Genomic DNA, 21,920 nt, shown 5'->3' on the forward strand with positions numbered 1-21,920 from the left:
AAAAGATGGATAATTTCATGCCTGGTCACAGTAAGAGAAAAACCTCCACAAGGTTTGGGGGTGGTTGAAGCTAATGCTCCAGACCTTCTTACCTTCCTTCTGTTCTGGTTTTGCTACAATTGAGGTGTTACCAGATACATTCATACCCCTGAGGTGTACCAAGAGATGTGCAAGAAAGGTAAAAAGAGTATGACCTTATTATGAAGCAGACTTTTTCTGTAGATCCAGTGTCAGCACACAGAGCACAGAACCAGGAAAGACACAGGGAAGATGCAGGCAGGCCTGATGTTTTCTCCCAAAAATGTCAACCTGCGCCAAGCATAGCCACACCATCTGCTCAAACAGGGTCAGAAATACAAGGCTGCATTCTGAGCAGCCATGTCACAAGGCTACTCTGTGTCTCAGGTCTGACATCTGCCCTAGACAGTGCCAAAGGAGGCAACACCACCCAGAAATCAGGATAGTGTTCAAGCCATGTTACACCTGGAAGCAAAGCCCAGAAACTTGCTATGGTGCTCCACCACTGCATGCTGAGAAGACAGGCTTCCTGCCTGGTCACCACATCACAAGGTCTCAGTAATTATTCAGAAAGGGACAAACACATAATGAGCACATATTAAACTCTACTTTTTTAGTTGATTGTATAATTGATAGAGATGAGGAGGAGCAACAACATCCTGGCCTATGTAGCAAACAAGATTCACTATAGCTGTGCTTAAGAATATGGGAAATTTTAATCTGCTGATTCTGTACAGAGGAAGTCACCTCCCAGCAATAAAGATCTTCTGAGTGAGAAGGTAGAAGGACCCTTTTGAGGGACTGAAGCATGCATCTGAGGGAAGACCTTGCTGGGGTGCAGAATGAGAAATGTCACCTAGCTGACCTCTGCATTGTTGCTTTGGCCCATCTTGACTCCCAGAAATAGCTCTAAGTTTGCACATACTGCTCCAGTTAGTCATTGTCCAATGAAGATCTTCTAACTCTTTGTGTGACACAGGGGAAGAAAATTCTGACCCCAGGGGACCGCCTTGACTGGTCCAACGCTGAAAACACAAGATTGGATTTGACTTCACACCATTGAAAACTGTGCCTCTCATACAAGAAGACTCAAAGTATTCCCATTTTTCTGGACATTAATTTGTACAAACTCCATCTTACCTGTATTGTGCCTACTGGACTGGAGTATACAGGCACAACCTGATCATGGACGATAGCCTTTCTGATTAGGGGAAGACAGCAATTGCTCTGCTTCCATTCTCCCAGGACTTACAGTGTCCTAAACTGACCCTGAAAAGTGCACAAGCTCCTGTTTCCTGCTCTTTCTACAGGCTAAAAAGAACTCCGAGAGCTCAGCCCTGTGCCACTGGGCTTGTTTTGAACTATGGCTTTAAGGCTCGTTTGAGATTGATGTGGTTAGGATTTTTATGTGGGAAAAAAACTGTTTCTCACCCCCACATTCATTCTATGCTCACATATATTCCAAATCATCCATAAAAGGTCTGCAATATAATCATTACACTCATCAAATATGAAAGGCAGTCTTGCAAAGTTTTACTCACCCACACTCCCTGTGTGAGTCACCTTTTATTTTAACCAGTAAGTAAAGTACTGTTTGTCTGTTGTTGTCATCACTGATGGAAGAAGGAATGAATAAATTTTCTGTGACTGTAAGGCACGTCCTCATTCAGTGCTACTTTTCTCGTGGCATGAAGTCAAGTGTTTCATTCTGATCCTATTTTATTGGATTTTCTCAAAATCTAGGTGCTGGTTAGACATTAAGAGCACCCAGTGCAAGTAAAGAAACTCACAATTTAATTTATCAGGACTTTTACTTTTCAGGATTTAACCAAATGGTGATGATACCGGCTACACTTCTGGAGAATTTTCCATTACTCCCCTGAAAAATGAAAATTGTCAAACAAATGTTACCCTCTGTGGTGTGTCCAACTGTTGATACACAATGACTAGCACTCCCCTCAGCAGTAACAGACACATTATTAAGAACTCAAGCTTAAAACTTTTGTCATATTTGGAAAGGTGCAGTAATGCTGGAAATTGTTTCTGTATTTCTGAAGCTGAGATGGATAAACCAGGTCAGATTATAGAACTCCCTCTGAAGAAAGTAAATGTTAATCATTTTCAAGGCATTTATAAGCAAGGAACAACAGGTTTCCCATCTTCTCACTCCTGATTATTATACAAACTAGACCTCTTGGCAATATCTGAAGCATTGCCAGAAGTTATTTTTATTTTGTTAGCTAACATCAGTAAGAGGTTACAGGTGCTGAATGCAGTTTACGTCCTAACTTAACTATGCCACTGATTATGCTCACTTGCAGTTGCAAACGGATCCTCGTCAGATTTACTTATGGAGGACTAGTTTCAGGTATAGCAAACAGCTGTCCTCTAGATGACCAGTTCTCAAGAAAATTCGTAATTTTTTTTTTATTATTCTCTGCAGACCTTTTCCATCTGTTCATGCAAAGGTTCCCTGAAAATATTTTACCAATAATCTAGTGTACTGCAGTGAACCGAATTCTTCAGGTCTTTCTTTTTCCTTATGGGAAGATGAGAAATTCAAGTTCAAAGCACTCATTATCTCTTAAATAATGTACATAAAATCCATGTGAGACATAACCCTTAATTTGAGACCCATGCTAGTTCTTCAGTGCAGTATGACATTATGTTGCACCTGAATAGATTATTTCAGTCGCTAATGCAGCGTACATCAAAATCTATCCTGTGTGTTTTTGCAACTCCCTCAGCACCTGCTTACTTTGCAGTCTTCAGTTTATTTATCATAGTATATTTATTCATTGAGCCTAGTTCTCACAATGGCAGACACCATACCTTGCAATCCCTTCCGAAAACACTCTCTGGCTGCTGACTCTGCCAGGATCAGAATGCTCCCATAACATTCCACTCCCTACACTTACCAATCTTCATCTCAACATTCAGTGCATTTATGGGTTTATTTAAATCAGAGACCTGGTTTGGAGAGTCTCTGTATTCCTAATTTCCAGCCCAACTATATTTATGACCATTTTCAGAATTACTCTTCCCCTTTGCTGAGATTTACCAGTTCCTGCCCGATATACTTCTAGCCAGCAAAATTTTTGTTACTTTTTTAATAGCTGAGGAGTTGGATAGCAGGGAAACTCAGCACTCTGGAGGACTGCAGCAGGTTGGATAATGACATCTTTCGTTTTGTCTGTGTGACTTGGAATTTAAAAGCTGAAGCTTTGAACTCTGGCCCATTCCCTGCATTTCCCGGTAACTATAGACATGGACCATTTGTGAACAGCTCAGACCTTTGGACGCCACTTATGTACACAAGCCTTAATCCAAAATCCAGTACAGTCAATGGAAAGACTTCTGGTTGACTTCCATTCTCTCTGGACCAGGAATATGACTCTACTACACACATGATGTCTTTTGCTGCTTTTACTCCACGTAGTAGCACATACGTATTGCCTCTGCAAATCTTTTCCAATTAATGGTCCAAAATAAAGGCCCAATTGCTTTAGCACAAAGTTTCCTTCTTCATAGCAAACTTCTAAAGAAGCATAGACAGTAATTGTGAGTCATCACACCCCAAAAACCAAACCAGTAAATAGCAAACATTCAGTAAACATAAGAGTATCTATAATGTGCAGCAAAACAAACAAACAGAAAAGCTTTCAAATAAGATTCCCATTGTGAAGATGTGAGTTTGTAGAAATACTAATCCATTTATGAAATTTTACAGCAATCAGAATTCGCAGGAAAATTAACATGAGAATTATGTGGCACTTTTATCCTAGAAGCCACAAACACAAAAATATTTTTGTATGTAAAATAAATATTTTTGAATGTTAAATATTTGTTTGTATGTAAAAAATAAATTATGCTGGTCTGTAGTGGGAGTCATTGATTGTTTTCACTGACAAAAATTCTTAGTAGATTGCCAAAATTGTAAAACAATCACAGGATGTTTCATTAAATGTAACAATTGAACCACGCTTCTGTAAGAATGGGATAATCTGGCAGACTGCAAACTTTCGACTCTTTACACAGCCTATGAGCAAGAGGAGATCTTCCCGGTGCGCTGTTAAGAAAATATCTCCATATGTTTGAAAGGGAGGAGAGAACAGGAACTTCTGTGCCTGACAGAGCTGGACTTTTTGGAGAGTGGCAATCCTGGAGCCTCCAGTAGAACAGTGTCACTGCCGTGAACAGCAGCATAGCCCTGCTATGTTTACATCCCATGTAACAGTAGCAGTCTCACCAAGATGTCATGTGTCTCAGTATGTACATGCAAAGCCACCTCAGCAGCACAAGGAAAAGTTAGGTTTTCAATAGTAATAGGACAGTTTGCCCGGACACAATCTCCAAGTAGCACCACAGGGCACCAGGACCAGAGGATATGAGCCCCCTTCCCTGCATGCCTAGCCATGTGGACACTAGGTAGCCCTGGGAGCCAGGCACTTGGATGTGCAGCCATTTGTACCACCTCACCCCACCGCTGCTCCTCACTCATGAAGACCTTGCCCTCACTGCAGGAGTGGGGCGTGGAGGATGAGGCCATGTCAGCAATTACTCAGGGCAAACATAAATGTCTCAGGTAGTCAGCCTAGGTGGGACACCAATTGGGCAGATCCTACTGTGAAAAAAAACATGTGCGTGTGTGTGCAAGTTCTTTAAGGTCATGATGAGCTGTCCTCACCAGCCTGGCACTACTTTGGTTATGCCTGAACCTTACCATGCTTCGCAAGCGGTTTTACAGCCCAGAGTTCTTTCCACCTTACCCTCTCTGGACTGGCCCTCAACAGTGTTACTGTGGATGTCCTTCAGCAACACAAGTCACAGCATAGACTTGACTTACTACAGTGCCTTTGCGCAAGTAAGGCCAAGACATTCCTCAGGCAGGCTCAGAGACAGAAAGCCATCTCACCTAACCAAATTAGGGAAAAGGTGCAGTGAGGATTAATAGCTGAGCTGCAAACTGATATCCACACGTACATTAAAATCCATATGTGAAGGTGTTGCCATGAAAACAGTCTATGTATTGTGTCCTTCCTCTTATGAGGCTGCTGTTGGGTTTGAAAGTATTTCAATTCATCACTTTCCAAAACACATTATCTGAAGTATCATCCCAAAATCACATTTTTTAAACCATCCAAATTTGTAATCAAAGCGTTCATCATAAATCTGAACACATCCAAACTTTGTTTCTGAGCTCTTTAGGGATGCAAAAATAAGAACAGGATAGGAAAGCATAGGAATCAACCTGGTTTTCCAGTTGCAGTTACAGCATTGAGCAATCCAGACCATTGACCAATCCAGAGCAATACTGGATTAGTGCCAAGGAGGATTATAGCACATCAGAAAGGTTAAGATAATGAATAAAAGATCAAAAGAGAAGATGTCTACAGATATAAAAGATAATGTTTGTTTTTCTTTTCAAAAATGTTTCTTGGGAACCCAACGCTCTGTAAGAACAGACTGTACTGGCATGGGCACGTAAAAAGCAATGGGAAAGCCCAGTAAGTCCACTTTCAACCACATAAACAGACTTGTCTCTAGGCATGATGTCACAGTCCATAAAAGTCTTCAGTGCTGGGGTTTCATTCTGCTTTAAGAGCATCATGAGCATTAATTTTAGACTTGGCATGTTCAGTAACCCTAGGGGAAAAAAAATGAAAACAAGGAATCGGACTGTTCTCTGTTCATCACAGATCTGAAGGGAGTGTTTCCCACCATCTGACAACATATTTCAGCCTTTTTCCTGAAGAGCAGCATAGCTAGAAAGAACTATGGGGCACTGATAGTCCTCCTGGCAGTGATGTGGAACGTTGGTTTATCTTCTGAAGAATCAGATGCTTCTTTTTGTTGACAGTACATTGAATGCAGGAGAACCAAGGGTGTCCCTTTAGATAAAGACATGTAATTGATCCCTCCCTGAAGCTTTGTGGTTATGGTTGTGATAAATCCTGGCAATAACTGACTGAAAGTCCTGAATCTACTTCTCCAGAAAGAGCAATACAGAGATAATGTCAAAATTGTATGTTTCATCCAAAAAATAATCTGCCACAGAGTGAGAAACCACTGAAAGATAGCTGTCGGTGATCTTCCCTGCATCATTATCATCGAAAGAATACTCTAACAAACATCTTTTAATGGATGGGAAGGTTCCTCCTTGGATTAGTCGCTGGTGTTCCAGTTAGCACTGGGGCCCATGTCCCAAAGCTTTTACAGGGTGGCAGCTAATGATTAATTTTAAAGCACAGCATTTCAGTGAGGGAGGAGGTTGGTCCTCCATTGCTTTTAGTCCCTTGTAATGAGGAAGGAGGAAAAAAAAGGACAGAAAGAGTTGAATTCATTATTGTCTTACTTTTTTAGTCTAAAAAAAAGTCTTGTAAAAACCTTGCTTCCCATCCTGACTACAATTATTTATTTTGCAAGGTGCTGGGAAAAGGTTAAGAAAAGGAATTAGATGAGCACAGTCAGAAATCAGCTATTTTATGACCTCCCCATTCCATTGCCCTTCATCAGTCCTGGGACAACTCTTTCCCTAAAGCCTTTTCCATAGGATTAATTGCCTTAATTTTCAATTCTACACATTAACAGAGTGACTGTTCTGGTTCAAATTCAGGTCTGCCTGAAAACAACTCAGAACTGTAGCTTTTCAAACCATGGTAGAAGTTGACCTCTGAGACAAAGCACATAGATCTGCTGTATGTGAGATCAAAGCTATGAAGTGCCAGACAACCTGGAGTGGGAAACTATGCTGGTCCTGGAACACCAGTAGGTCAAGTAGGTCATGGAGGACCCAGCAGAGATGCTTAGAACCCATCTCTGCACACATCAGGCTCTCATCCTCTTCCAAAACTGCAGCCACTATTCAGTGTTTTGTCATTTGTTTACATAAAAATGTTGTCCTCTCTAAGTGCTCACTTCTGAAAATAAGCCTCTGTTTTAAATACTTTGACAGTGACTGCATAAATTTACATGACTCATGTCACAATACTTGGAAACTTGCTATGCTAATGGTGGATACTCAACATTTCTTTAAGATAAGGTTGCAGTGGGAGCTGCGGGGGAAGGCTAGACTGGCAAGACCTCAAAATTTGAGATCATGACACACTGCTAATAGCATCTTCATACCTTACCTCAATGTTATTTTTACAGCATGAGAAATTGTGCCAGAAATTCAAATTAAATTCATTTTATTATGCTTACCCAAGTGTTTTGCATGCAGGTATGATCCACTTTGCATTGCAGGAGTTAAGGAAGAGCCAGTTACTGAATCACAGAATCACAGAAATGTTGAGGCTGGAAGGGACCTCTGGAGGTCATCTTGTCCAATCTCACTGCTCAATCAGGGCCACTTAGAGCCGGCTGCCCAGGATTATGTCCAGACAATTTTTTAATGTATATTCAAGGATGGAGACTCCACAGCCTCTCTGGACAACCTATATCAGTGCTCATTTACCCTCACAATTAAAAAGTTTTTTCCTGATGCTCAGGTAGAGCCTGCTGTGTTTCAGTTTGTGCCCATTGCCTCTGGTCCTGTCACTGGACACCACTGAAGAAAGACTGGTTATGTCCTCTTTACTATCCCCATCAGGTATTTACATACATTGGTGAGATCCATTGTAAGCCTTCTTTTCTCCAGGCTGAACAGTCCCAGCTCTCTCAGCCTCTTCTCACAGGAGAGACGCTTTGGCACCTTAGTCATTTCAGTGGCCCTCTGCCAGGCTTTCTCCAATCTGTGCATATCTGTCTTTTACTGCTGATCCCAGAACTGGACACAATACTCCAGGTGTAGCCTCATCATTACCAAGTAGAGGAGAAGGATCACCTCCCTCAGTCTGCTGGCAACACTCCTTCTAATGCAGCCCAGGATATCATTAGCCTTCTTTGTTGCAGCAGCACATTACTGGCCTATGTTCAACTTGATGTCCACCAGGACCACCAGGTCTTTTTCTGCAAAGCTTTCTAGTTAGGTGGCTCCCAGCATAGATGCATGAGGTTGTTCCTTGCCAGGTACAGCACCTTACACTTTCCCCTGTCAAACTTCATGAGGTTCCTGTCAGCCCGTTTCTCCAGCCTATTGAGGTCCCTCTGAATGGCAGCACAACCCTCTGGTGTTTCAGCCACTCCTTCCAGTTTTGTGTCAGCAGCAAACTTTCAGAGAGTACACTCCGCACCATCATCAAGATCATGAATGAAAGTGTTGAACAGGGCTGACCCCTGGGGTACACCACTAGTTACTGACCTCCAACTAGACCTTGTATCACTGATCACAATGCTTTGGACTCAGCCATTCAGCCAGTTTTCAATCCCCCTCACGGTTTCTTCATCCAGTCCATACTTCATCAGCTTCTCTATAAAAAGTCTACAGGACATAGTGTCAAAAGACTTCCTGAAGTCCAAGTAGATAACATTCATTGCACTCCAAGGCAGCTGTTTCATCATAGAAGGTTGTCAGGCTGGTCAAACATGACATCTATTTTGTGAATCCGCACTGACTACTCTCAATCACCTTCATGTCCTTCTTTTGCCTGGAAATGGTTTCCAAGACAGTTGTTCCATCACCTTTGCAGGGATAGAGGTGAAGCTAACTGGCCTAAGTTCCATGTGTCCTCCTTCTTGTGCTTCTTGAAGATAAGAGTGGCATTGCTTTCCTCCAGTTCTCAGGCACTTCTCCCATTCACCACGATAATTCAAAGATAGTCAAGAGTGTTCTCATGACACCAGACAGTTCTCAGGGCACTCATGATCCCATCAAGGCTCATGAACTTCTGTGTGTACAGTTTGCTTAATTATTCCCTGAACTGATCATCTTCCACCAAGGGTGTGTCTTCTTTGTTTCAGACTTTCCCTCTGCTCTCAGAGATCTGGGATTCCTAAAGACCATTTTTACTAGTAAAGACTGAAACAAAAAAGATTTTCAGAACCTCGTTCTTTTCCATGTCCTGTGTCACCACAGCCCTTGTGCCAGCAACACAGCCCTTGTTTGTCAGCAACAAACCCACCTTTTCCCTGCTCTTTTGCTGCTTATAGAAGTCCTTGTTTTCTTTGATATCCCCAGCCAGCTTCAAATCCAGGTGGACTTTGGCTTTCCTCATTACATCTTTTCATGCTCAGACGGTGTTTCTATATTCCTCCCAGGACACCTGTCCCTGCTTCTGCCTCCTGTGTATTCCATATTTCTGTCTGAGTTTTGCCAAGAGCTCCTTGTTCACCCATGCAAGCCTCCTGGCATCTTTGCTTGACATTCTGCCCATTGGGATGGTTTTTCCTAAGCTTGGAGGAGGTGATCCTTGAACATTACGGATCAGCTTTCTTGGGCCCCTCTTCCCTCTAGCACCTTATATCACTGAATTCTTTCAAGTAGATCTCTGAAGAGGTCAAAGTCTGCTCTCCTGAAGTCCAGGGTTATGAGCTTGCTTTTTACCGTCCTCCTCCTCTCAGGATCATGAACTCCCCCATCTCATGGTCACTGCAGCCAAGGCTGCCTTTGACCTTCACATCCCAGATGAGTGAGCCCTTCCTTCTTTGTAAGTATGAGATCCAGCAGAGAGTGTCTTCTTGTTGGCTTCTCTATCATTCGGGTCAAAAAGGCGTCAATACAATCCAGGAACCTCCTGGATTGCTTATGATCTGCTGTGCTGTCCCTCCAGAAGTTATCTCCATCATTAAAGTCCCTATGAAGACCAAGGCCTGCAAACATGAGGCTACTTCTACCTGTCTGTAGAAGGCTTCATCCACTTGTTCTTCCCAGTCAGGTAGTCCATAGCAGACACTCATTACAATGTCATCCATACTGGTCTACTCCAGCAAAATGTGGAGGTGAGGAGTGAGTAAAAAATGATCAATCTGTAATAAGCTGACTGAGAGCACCACTAAGATTTGCCTCATTTTTCAATACCCATGAAGTTGTGATTGAATGGGTAGAAACCTATGAAAATATAAGTGTTTTTAAAGTGCAAGAGAAACTAGACTGAGATAAATTGTTAGGTTTTTTTTTTTAATTTATCCTTGTCCAACTACCTACAATTCTTTTAAATATACATGATAACAGAGAGACGTATAGGAATTACGAAACTAATTTCATTTTTATTCATCATTTGTTAAAACAACTAGGCTTTTATATAACCTAGCTCATATGCTTCTGTTCAGTGGCATATATTTTTAGCAGATGTGCCATTTATGTGTCTGACCTATTAGGAGAGATGGATGGATATTTTTAATATGGGAGAGACAATTCTCTTCTTTACTTTCCCCCTAGAGCATTTTCTAGTTTCTACCCTAAAAATAGCCCACAAGAATATTGTTCTGCATTTTACTTTTATACAGTATTAGTAGCATACTCAGTTGGGAGATTCAAATTCACCCAAAGTTGATATTTTCCCAGTCTCATGCTTAGTGAAGCTCAACAGGGAATGATGTCCCTAACCTAAAACAGAATCTAAGCCTGGGACCCCCACTATGGAGCACTCACTATGCAGTCATCTCCTAAATGGCCTGGTTGGCTAACCAGGGAAGAAAAGTTTTTAGCAAAAGACTTCACACTTTAACTCTTGGCTGTCCGTCTTTCTGTAGGCACCTTCTTCATCTCGCTACTTCTGCCATCTCACGCCACTGCGCCCCTTGAGCTACCACCACGAACCAATTCCACTCTGTCATCTGGCCTTTAGTCTATGCACTTTGGATGCCAAAGACACTCACTAACTTTTTTTTTTTGTCTGATTTTCCTCTGATACTGTTTTCTACGTTCATGTTTATTGAAACAAGACAATGAGTTATTACATACTAGACATTCTTGAAAACGTGACCATTTTGTTTAAATTAAGGCTACATAGTCGCTTTAAGACAGGCACATGTAAACCCCACCTGCATTTGAAGACAGGTTGTTACAAGCCACCTCCAAATCAGGAGCTATGTAGATATGCTAGTTTGGCATTGAACCTCAGCAAAAAGTGCATCCTCTCAGCAGATCTTGCTAGCTAGGGCTCAGCACCATAACAGAGTAGCTAAGCAGCCTCCTTTAAAAAGGTGGTTCACATCTGAACCCAGAGTGTAACTAGACTCAGTGCCTAAACAGAAGTTGAATTTTCTGGAAAAAAAAAACTAGGCTTAACTCAGATTACTGAGACTTATTGAAAACGTGGCCGTAACTCATGAAATTCAATACTGATCCATTTCCAAAGAGTTTATTAAAGGTGAAACCCAACTGGTTTGGAAGGAACTATTTCTTCCTCCATCGGAATTTCCACCACACTGCGATGCGGCTTTTCCTACAGTACGATGCACAATGCTACTAATGTTACAGGATAACCATAGTCCAATGTAATGTGCCAAAAGACTACATACTAAGAAAGTGAGAATTGTTGGTTGTAAATTTTGACTGACAAAGCTGAATTGATTCACACAGCTTTAAAAATATATATAATTTTGCAGCATTTTGTGTAGGTGATGATTCTGGGGAAAGAAGAGCAAGAGTAAAATCAGATGTAGCAGATAAAGCTGGGTGAACTTTAAAATGGAACAAAATGTTATACAATATTGGTATTGCAGTAAGAACTTCCCAAGTGTTGTAATTGGAGTCATTCTTAAAACTGCAAAAGTAGAACAGAGTAAATACATTAAATATGTATCACACCCAGACATGACAGTGAATATATATCTTATGAAACACAAACATTCTGTACCTCATTCTGTTCACACTTTTTACACAGAATGCAAAACAAGGGGGAAAAAAAGTCATTCTACATGAGCAATACAAGCTATTTTGATCTTTTAGGGTTCTGAAAGCACAGTTGACTGGACTTTCTTAACTGATCATGTAGTATAGTATCTAAGTATCCCAGGAGCATTCTTTCATACTGAAAAATATTTTAGTGAAACTTTTAGTGCTGTAAGTTACCATGAAACCAATGTGCTGTACTCTGACTTACATATATTTGTGAAGCATTACAATACATGCAGAAAGTCTGATAAAGACTGTTAAGAGGTAATAAAAATAGAGATCTGCCTTTTCCAAGCACTTCTGCATAAGATCTATACCTTGATCTGAAATGAAACTATCCTTGCATATGCCCATCCAGATACTTTATTCTCTCTAACACCTCTAACTTCATGTTGAACCCTATCACATTTTATAAGGCCGTTTTAGAAGCACTTCTAAGAAGGCATAGATAATATGTTTTCCTTTGAGATATCATGAACTCTTCATTTAGTCTAATATGCAAGATGGATCTATTAAAAGCGCACGATATTGCTACGCAGAAAATGGGAAAAGCTATTCTTGTGATACCTAGCTATATATGGCTGTAATATTACCCATTCAGCTTTCAGTAAGAGACATAGAATGATTCAGAAACGTGAAAGGAGAATTTTTTCATTTAAGGCAGGAATTTAAAATTATAAGTTGCAAGTCTGAGTAATGCAGTCAGACTGAAGTTGAGACATATCACGAATGAACTGAGTCAGAGTCACACAACTGAATGAATTATCACATGCAGGATTGTTGAAGAAAACCTTTATTTCAGGAAATGTTTAATGTTGCGTCTGAGGCAGCCGGTGCTTGGCTGAAAGATTATTGTCGATGTCTCCATTTTAATGTCTTTCCATCTAGAGCTAAATTCCAAAGAGAATTCCCTAAAATGTCTATTTATAAATAGCTGGCTGTAGCTCTTATTCACTGTACCTTTCTAGTTACTATTTCTATGTACTGGTGCATAAAGTAGGATATAGCAATCATTATTACATTTCTGAACACACTCTTTTTTGAAAAAAAAAATATTATTCAACTTCTGCTTCAAAGGACTGTATTTTTAGAATATGCTGAAATGGTATCTATCTTCTGCCAGAAGGGGATGATGAGTACATTTATGTAAAAGTGTAGGCCTCTGACTTTCTGTTTTTATATTTGTATAAACTATCAGCTATAATATTAATAGTTTTTCCCCAGTAGATCTCAATGAATCACAGAATAGCATTGCCTTAAATAAGAGCATGAGGATTTGTGAGCAAAACTTAGGTTTTCTTAAATTTTGCATCTGTTAGTGTCTGTAGTCCAAGTATTATATGCCTAATACCTGGGTTCTTAATTTATTCCACTTCTCTGTTTTCAGCAGAGGCCTCGTTGTCTTTATTTAGTGACAACATTAATTTTCTTCCATCCCTTCAGCAAGACTGTGCTGCATTGACAAGTCATCCTCCAATGTCAACAGTCATTGTCTCTCATAGCACATCTCCAGCCTTTGTAGAAACAGCCCATATTAGGTCTCATAAGGGACATATTTTGTACAATTTTACCATCCAGCTTGGTGAATAAGCAGCCCCAATGATGACTATTTAAGGATTTCTCAAGGTAAATATTGTAAAATACTATATGAGCAGAAAATAGTATTTTCAGAGACTTGAGGGCAGTACTCAACCTGACTGTTCCTGCCAGACCTCCACTGGGTCCTCCCCACCCTGCAGAGCCTCCTCTTCTCCAGGCTGAACAGCCCCAACTCTCTCAGCCTGTCCTCATAGGAGAGGTGCTCCAGCCTTCTGATCATCTTTGTGGCCCTCCTCTGGACTCACTCCAACAGGTCTACATTTTTCTTATGTTGGGGGCTCCACAGCTGGATGCAGTACTACAGGTAGGGTCTCACCAGAGCAGAGGGGCAGAATCACCTCCCTCAACCTGCTGGCCACGCTCCTCTTGATGCAGCCCAGCATGCAGTTCACCTTCTGGGCTGCAAGGGCACATTCCCTGCTCATGTTGAGCTTCTCATCCACCATCACCCTTCTCCTCAGGGCTGCTCTCCATCCATTCCCCGCCCAGCCTGTATTTGTGCCTGGGATTGCCATGACCCAGGTGCAGGACCTTGCACTTGGCCTGGTTGAACTTCATGAGGTTTGCACAGGCACACCTCTCCAGCCTGTCAAGGTCCCTCTGGATGGTCTCCTTCCCCTCCAGCATGTTGGCTATACCACACAGTTTGGTGTCATTAGCAAACTTGCTGAGGGTGCACTCTATCCCACTGTTGATGTTGCCGAATCATGGAAACAGTTTAATTTTATGCTACTGTCTAAAGTAAAGCTTTTAATCTTTACTGTACATTTAAAACATTTTCTCTTCAAATTTCTGAAAGCTTCACCTATTTCACTAGTAAATTTCTGGGCTCATTTTTGGGGAAGCAAGTGCTGCTGAGGGAAAACCACATCTTTCAGATATGTCTTTGAGAAATGGGACAGATATATGAAATGTTTGGTCGTGTTTTGAGTTCTGTTGCTACTGAAAATAAATCAGCTAGGGAGACTGAGAAATATAACCTCAGAATACTACCTTGGAGGATGTGCTGGCTGGGATTTTACAGTGTACAGGCATTTTCTGTCAGATATACTGTACTCAAGGGCATTGCCAAATATCAACAGAGAGTGTTCTTGGTATTCTGAGGAACTGCCAAAGAAAACAAGTCTGCAGATTACCCTTTATTTGATGTTATGTTGACATTTCTCACATCAACAGAGTTTCTAGAACTGACAACTTAAGGATAAACATCTAAGGATGGATACTGGGCCAGGATTCCTTTTCGGCTTTTTAGGGAAAAATCCTAAATCTATTGAAATCAGCCAAAATTCAGTAATTACAGAAAAAACGTTGGCCTTTGAACAAAAAGACATCCCTTATCTGTAAGTGGGTGTGTATACACATGACTTATTTATACCATTTTTAAGATTGCTTTTCTTTCTATTTCAAACCTTGGTTATGGTTTTGTAACTTTGGTTACTTACTCATAACGTAAATTAAAGTTAAAATTAAAAGCCATTGCAGTTAAAAGAGTATTTTTTTTACTGTCTTTCAGTGTTTTGTTTCTTGTAATTACACAGAAGGAATAGATTTGGGTTAAAAACATATCTTGAACTGTCTCAATTGGTAATGACACTTGTAGCTACATAAAAGATGAAAAAAATAAAATCTACCCAGAAGACTTCCTACTTGTTAATCTATTACAAGAGTAATATAAAAGTAGGAAGAGGACTAGCAATTCACAAAGATACAGAGAGACTTGAAGAGGCTTTATATATGTTGACACTTACGCAAGTGTCAACAATAAGGAACCCTAAAACTCTGTTCCCAAAACCCTGCTTTACAGTTTTGGATGCAAGACAGGCAATAGCAAAATGCAAGTCACATGGAGTGCATGATCCAGGAATCCTGGGAACTTTGTTAATCTTTTGTTCATATATTGCCATAAAAGTAAAGAGAAAACAAGTTCTTTGAATAGCAGGAAGGCAAAGGGAGTTGAGGACAGCAGAGGGATCCCTCCTTGTCAGACTTTTCCTTGCAAGGCTAAACAAGCCCAACTCTTGCAATCTCCAGGTGCTCCAGCTCACCAGCCACCTTGGTGATCCTCAGCTGGACTTGCTCCAACAAGTCCTTGTCTCCAAGGACAGGCTGAATAGAGGGGAATAGAATAGCACACTAGCTTCAGGAAGGAAAGGGGGCATGGAAGAAGGGAAGGAAGACTATGCAGGCCATGACATGTTGGCATAACTGATAAAAAGAAACCATTACTGTACAGTAATTTTAATTAATTTGTTCTATCCATTTTCATGAGCAGAGCTCAAAGCTGCAAACATTAAATAATGTGTTGCAATTTTCCAGTGGTGGTTGCTATGAAACATGAACAGCAGGCCATTATAACTGATAAATGTCTCACATTTGCTTCAGTTTGGCAGCTGTAAAAACAGTATTACTTAAGGCACTTATCATTTTTATATATTTCTGCTTATCCCAGACAGGAACATTTGTTTCATGATCAGTTCTGGAGTTCTGGTAACTTTAAAATGTCTGTACTTTGCTCAGAGACCAATAATTCTGGTGAAGTTTATGGCAGAACTCTCTGGATAGGTGCCATCTCTAATGGAAAAAAAATACAGTTTTTGTTTTCTCCTTTCTGGTATTTCCTGAGCATCTGAAGCTTTTCTACTTTCATTATAGCTGAAGGAAGAAAATCCATCTCCTTCAGTATTTTTAACTTAAGAACTTTGCAGGGATAACATGCTATGAAAATGAGAGACAGAAAGTATCTTACCTCTTCTCTGTCCTATTTTTATTGTTTTAATATTTAATGTTATACATACCATCTTGGTAGTGACTCAGAAGTTAACTTGAGGCTCATTAAAGAGGTCAAGTTATTAGAGGCATATTGCATTCTGAAACTAAGAGATCAATGGGTGTCTCAAAGTGAGCATCCAGAAATGTCATGTTCCCAAATCTTTAGCAGCTCTTGAAAATCCAGTGATTAGCTTGCACCACTCCAGGGAGGAGTAAATATGGGTTGCACAAAGAAAAGGTACAGTGGTCATGAACTAAACCTTCAAGACATCCTGGACGGTCTAGACAGGAATGAAAGCCATTGGAAATCAAATTGGGCACTAAACTATTCAGTAAGAACAGTTCAGAAACAAACAAGAGGTTTCAAGGATGAAGAAATTTAGAACAACAAGGCTGGCCCAAAAATGAAACTGAGAGCAGCATTTGGGTCACAGCTCCAACTGATCTTGCTGCTTTTCCTCACCAAAAAAAAAAAACCCCAATAATTTATTGCTAAGGGCTTTCTACGTCTCCAAGAACAGATTTGTTGAATGAAGGCAAGACTATAAATTCAGTCTCACTAAATTCAGTGGCAAAATGTAGTTGATGTTACAGGAGGCAAGATTTCACTTTGCATTTCAGAATCACTCTCTGAGGTGCAGTTTGTCACAATTAGCTCGTGCATGACACAAAGAAACAAAAGCAATGAGATGGAAACATATTAAACAAACAGGACAAGGAAATAGCTCAATGAAAATGCGACTGAGCATTTCTTTTCAGAGGCCAGTAGTGTATCAGCACTAAAATCCCTGTCTGAGTGTTCTTTTTCACTAAATGTGATCTAGGAAATGTTCAGATACGGAGAAGCCTTCAAAAGAATTTCCTTTCATTCCCATCTCTTTTTCTAGAGCATGACATCTTTTAACTAGCTGGTCAAGGTAAAAGTTTGAGGTTTTCTGAAGAATATTGAAGGAAGAAAAGTCTTCATTAGAAGTTGTGTCTTTTTGATGGCTATAAGTTGATCTGATCTTTTTGATGCTGAAGACCAGAAATACAACTACCTTCATATCAGTATGTTCAATGGGGCATCTAAAGTAAAATGACACAAAAGGTACTCATTCTTATATTAAAAAGCTGACACAGAAATAGTGTTCTCACAGTACAACCTCTTCCCAAAATCTTTTCCCTTTTGTAACTTTGGTCTGAGTTATAGTCAAAAAATATCAACACACTCTTTCACTTCATAAAGGTAACAGACAACCTCAAGGACTATGTAATTCCTTTAATGTGTTTTCCACAGTGGAATCTATTTTCGAAATTTGCAAACAAGAATTACTGCATTTAAGACTTGATACCATTTTTTAATACCAAAAGGGGCCCTCTTGGGAACAATGATGCTTATGCTGTTGGTGGAAACTCTTCACATCTAGCAAAATTAATTACTGTCCCATTATCTTCTTCTTTTATAAGCATTTGCGTGCAGTCAGTGTTAGGGCATTCAAAAGACAAAACCACAACAGAAGAAAAAGATGAAGGGCAGTACTCTTTCAAATAAGGCTCTTCACATGCTTTCCTTTACTCCTTTTTTGCCTATTATTGTACAGAGATCTCAGCAATGATGCATTACGATAATATTTAGCCTTCATAAAACCGTTAACACTGCCCAGGTATTTGTGCATTTTTCCTATCCAATACTACCAGGAATGCGAAAAACTTGCTCTCTGAGCAAACGTTGCAAGACACAGAAGAACTGTCTTCATTAAGGTCCTCTCTGCAACGCTCAAGTCCTATTTTCAAACAAGCTGCAGCCTTTTGCCATCTGCTTGTTCATATCCACAGTTTTTGCCAAAATGGGAGGAAATGCATATACAATTAAAATTAAGCTTTTAAACAATTTCCTTCTTTAAAACTGCCAGACTATGTAAACTACTCAGTTGTGCATGAGCTATTCAGGAATTCGAACTTGTTTGCATTTGCTTTGCATCTGTATTTCTCCAGGATTTGCTTGGCTCAGCTTTGCAACAGCTTTCCCAGAAGAGTCGTCAGTACCCTCCTGCCCCCTGAGAGTCATTCCCAAGAGAATTCCTGGAAATGAGTTGTTCTTCCTTGTTGGCCTCCGTCAGTAAACACTCATTTATATGATGTCCAAACATTTCAAGTATTTTCTCCATATTTTGGATGAGCCAGTGAACATCCTTTTTTACTTCAAAATGCACTGTCAGAAGAAGTCTGGCTCTGTCAAACACTGTGGCACAGGTGAAAGAAGTGTTAACCAGGTTTGGCAATTCTGGAGATTTTTTAATGAAGTGCAAATGCTTATCACCACTGATCTCAAGTTTAGAGATGGTCATGACTCATACTTTGTAATTCTGTGCCTATAGGAAGTACACATCCTAGAGCTTGTATCCATCTTGTAGATCTATGAGTAGAATTTTGTTGTTAATATGTACTAGCCACCAATAAGCTTAGATTTTATTGAATATTTCAGGCCACCAGACAATCAAATAGCAGCATCTCTATTAAGATTGATATTAATAAAGAATACAAAGAGTACAAGGCATGGTTGGCAGGCATTAGGTGCACTTTGGGAAGAAACAGAAAAATAATTTAAAATATATGATTTAAAGAAGGTAAAACTTTCTGTTTGGAGAACAGAAAGGAATCTTTTTAATGAAGATATGGGCATCTGGTTAAGCTTGTCCTAGGGACACACTTAATGCCAGAAAAAAAAGACAGATGAGAGATCAATACAAGACGTCGTTACTTTTAAATACAATTCAGAGAAACATTTTAATGACTTTTCCAAATTTCTACTAGCATCTTTTTTTCTGCCAGACACATGCATCTCTTTATTGGACATGAAGCTGCAGGACATATTTTTGATACTTTACTCTCTGCAGTTAGAAGAAAACATAAATAATAAATGGCTTTGGTTCTCCTTTAATGTTCCTCAGTTCAGTCCAGAATTATTTTCTTACAGTCTAAAAGGCATATGGCTGTAATCTGGATTACTCTTTAAAATCCTGTTTCTTTTAATTTCATTTCACTGATACCCAGTATGGCAGTCTATGGACTTGTTACACAATTTCCATTTGTGGACAATAAAATTTGTCATATAGCTTCCAATGAAGAGTAAAATTCAGTGATCAGGAAGCCAGCCTGCATATCTAGCTTCAGTTCTGTGACAGACGTCTTGCATGAGCTTAAGAAATGGCATTCCAGCTTCCCCAATGAAGTCAAAAGGCTTTGCTCCAGGTCCTATGGAGTAAGACATTTCTACTTCTAAGACAGACGTTGGTTAAGATACCATGGATAGGAAGGATCACCACCAGTACACTCTCTCCTCCTCAGTTAGTAAGTGATTCTTCTAGTCCACTGCATTTTTGTTGTTCTTTTCCAAATCATCCTTGTAATCCTCTCTAGATAAAGTTACATCACAGCCATCTGTGAGCAAAGCTTGTGCAGATACAGACGATCCCCTGAGCAGATAGTAGCCAGTACAGTACCAGGAGGATGTAGGTCAGCAAACACCAGACACCCACTTCCTCAAGCAAGCTTTTTGCTAATACTGAACTCAGTGCTGCCATGGCTGCAATGCTCCCAGCACATGAGGAATTAAAAGTTTATGTGGTTTTAGGTACTCACTGCAGTCCAAGTATTCCTCAGCTGGAAAGGACTCTGTCTGTCTCTGCAACAGCCATCCATCAGAAACCCCCCAAAAGGACAGCAACTGAAGCTCAGAGCTTCTTTTGTTTTCTTCACCAAAAGCTTTGTAGAATTAATTTGTTTAAAGTCTCATTCATACCCCAGACAGAGGAAGTCTCTCCTGCTTTTATCCACCCACCTTTAGACAGCACAGCCCAAATACCTATTTTAAGACTGCTCCCATTCTAGCTGATTTCTGGTACCTGGAATTTCCAAATGATTGAGCAGATAACACTAACAGAATACACACACATCAGTCTCACTGTGCCTTTCAAGAAATGAATAGACACATATTAATTTTCAGTAGTTTTATTGAAAAATGCCTCTTTCATTTCAGAAATAAATAATATAAGGCAGTGAAATTCACAATTTGCAGTTAAAATATAAAAGCAGCAATTCTATATCCATAGTCTTGCAAACAATTTCCAACTGCTTTTGATAACTAAGAAACATTGTATTCTGAAAAAAAAAAATTCCATACTAAATATACAACATAAACATGCAATTCCATCTCTGCAGGATTGACTGCAATTTGGCATAAAAGTTACTGTGTCTACAAAGAAGGAGATTTCAGGCATTATTAAACTGTATCCAGTTGATACAATGTTTTCAGCTACTTAATCTTTGTGGTGTTTAAAGGAGATGTATAAGAGCAGTATATGTTCTGCAAAGTGTAACTAAGAATAGAAGAAAATGACAATGATATTGCAAGGAGAGGGAATTTTTTGTTTCTTTTCTTTTTTAGCTAGATACTGCAGACCTATGATCCGACTGAACTGCAAACATGCATTTGAAAAAGAAGACAAATGTAGTGCTAAAGCAGACAGTCCTCAGAAAATTTGCAGCAGCTCTGTGGTTATTTTTGTTTTGGTTTTTTGGTTTTCTTTTTTTTTATTTATTTGTTTTTACATTATTTTAATGAAAAGGCAGCATTGGGATAACTGAATGCATATATTAACCAGTACGCAGCCACTTATAAGCAAAAGTATTTTACAAGCATTTCCAGAGAAATATGAAGTCTCTCGGTACGCACATTGCTATCCCCACATAAGCAAGATACAAACCAGGGGTGCGTCTGATATGAAAAGGCCAGAAAGCTATATTGCAAAAGAAATTATGCACTCTCCCTGTGCGTATCTGCAAATGCAAGTATAGCAAAACCAAAAACCACCAACCAAAAAAACCAAAACAAGACACAGATCTTTTATGGCTTTGTTTTTGCTTCTCTTGATAGGGATCTTTTCCAGCGCATGTGCTCAGGGTATTCTGGTGAATGCATTTCAACTCCATAGTCCTCATACTCGTCCTCTCTCCTTTCTGACTCCATAGGTACTATAAAGGGTTCACCTTCAGGTTGATAGGGTCCACTTTCAGGCACGTATGGTTCTGGTTGAAAATAGTTGTCCGATGGAACATAATAGTTATCACATGTCTTTGAATCCATAAATACAATGAAAGTTAGTCTACATGGTGTTAGTCTGATCTTATTTCCATATAATAAATATATAAATTAATAGTTCACTGGGGGTATTTTTCAGTGTTGTTCATGAATACTTTTTGGCAGTAAAACAATAAGAAGTTTAAAATTAGTTTTGAAAGGCTTTGTATTTATAATACAGAAAACATTGCAGAAAGAGTCTTAAATTATGCAAGGGACCAATTACTGTAAAAGACAAAAACAAAAAAAAAAACCAAAAAAAACAAACCACAGCAAATAAAATAAAAATCATATTTTACAGCTACTTCACTAAATCCAAGCACTGGACTTTATTTTAGACTGCGTAATTAGTAGAAGACATGGAGTAGGTAAAATGAACAAGTGGGTTTGGCATACACTAATTTTCTCTGAGAATGGGAAAGTAAGTGTACACAAAACTATCACCAGCGGCAATATACAGTACATGTCATTTTCTCGTGCTGTTCCTCGTAACAAACCGAGTTACAGCTGGTGCTTCAGGAACACCAAAAACTACAGCAAAACAGAAGAAAAATAATTATAAAACTTTGGTATTTATAACTGCAGTTACAGAATCCAACAAGATTACATATTAAAAAAAGGCACATGCCCAGATTCAGACATTTTGGTAACAAGCAACAGACAGGTTTCATAAGTCGTCAAAGATGTTATTCC

The 21,920-nt window shown here is 39.6% G+C and overlaps 1 protein-coding gene across 3 annotated transcripts in view; it reads right to left on the reverse strand.

The window, feature by feature from the left end:
- Positions 1–20,090: 20,090 nt before the first annotated feature.
- COL12A1 (collagen type XII alpha 1 chain) overlaps positions 20,091–21,920 on the reverse strand; it is a 101,876-nt gene continuing 100,046 nt past the window's right edge. For all 3 annotated transcript variants that reach the window (XM_086743764.1, XM_086743766.1, XM_086743765.1), the window contains one exon: positions 20,091–21,175. In XM_086743764.1, the coding sequence (XP_086599890.1) occupies positions 20,994–21,175 (182 nt within the window). In that variant the 3' untranslated portion in view covers positions 20,091–20,993. The remainder of the gene's footprint in view (positions 21,176–21,920) is intronic.

This window comes from Chlamydotis macqueenii, chromosome 3 (genome assembly GCF_036417535.1).
Source record: "Chlamydotis macqueenii isolate bChlMac1 chromosome 3, bChlMac1.mat, whole genome shotgun sequence".
In the NCBI taxonomy this organism is placed as follows: domain Eukaryota; kingdom Metazoa; phylum Chordata; class Aves; order Otidiformes; family Otididae; genus Chlamydotis; species Chlamydotis macqueenii.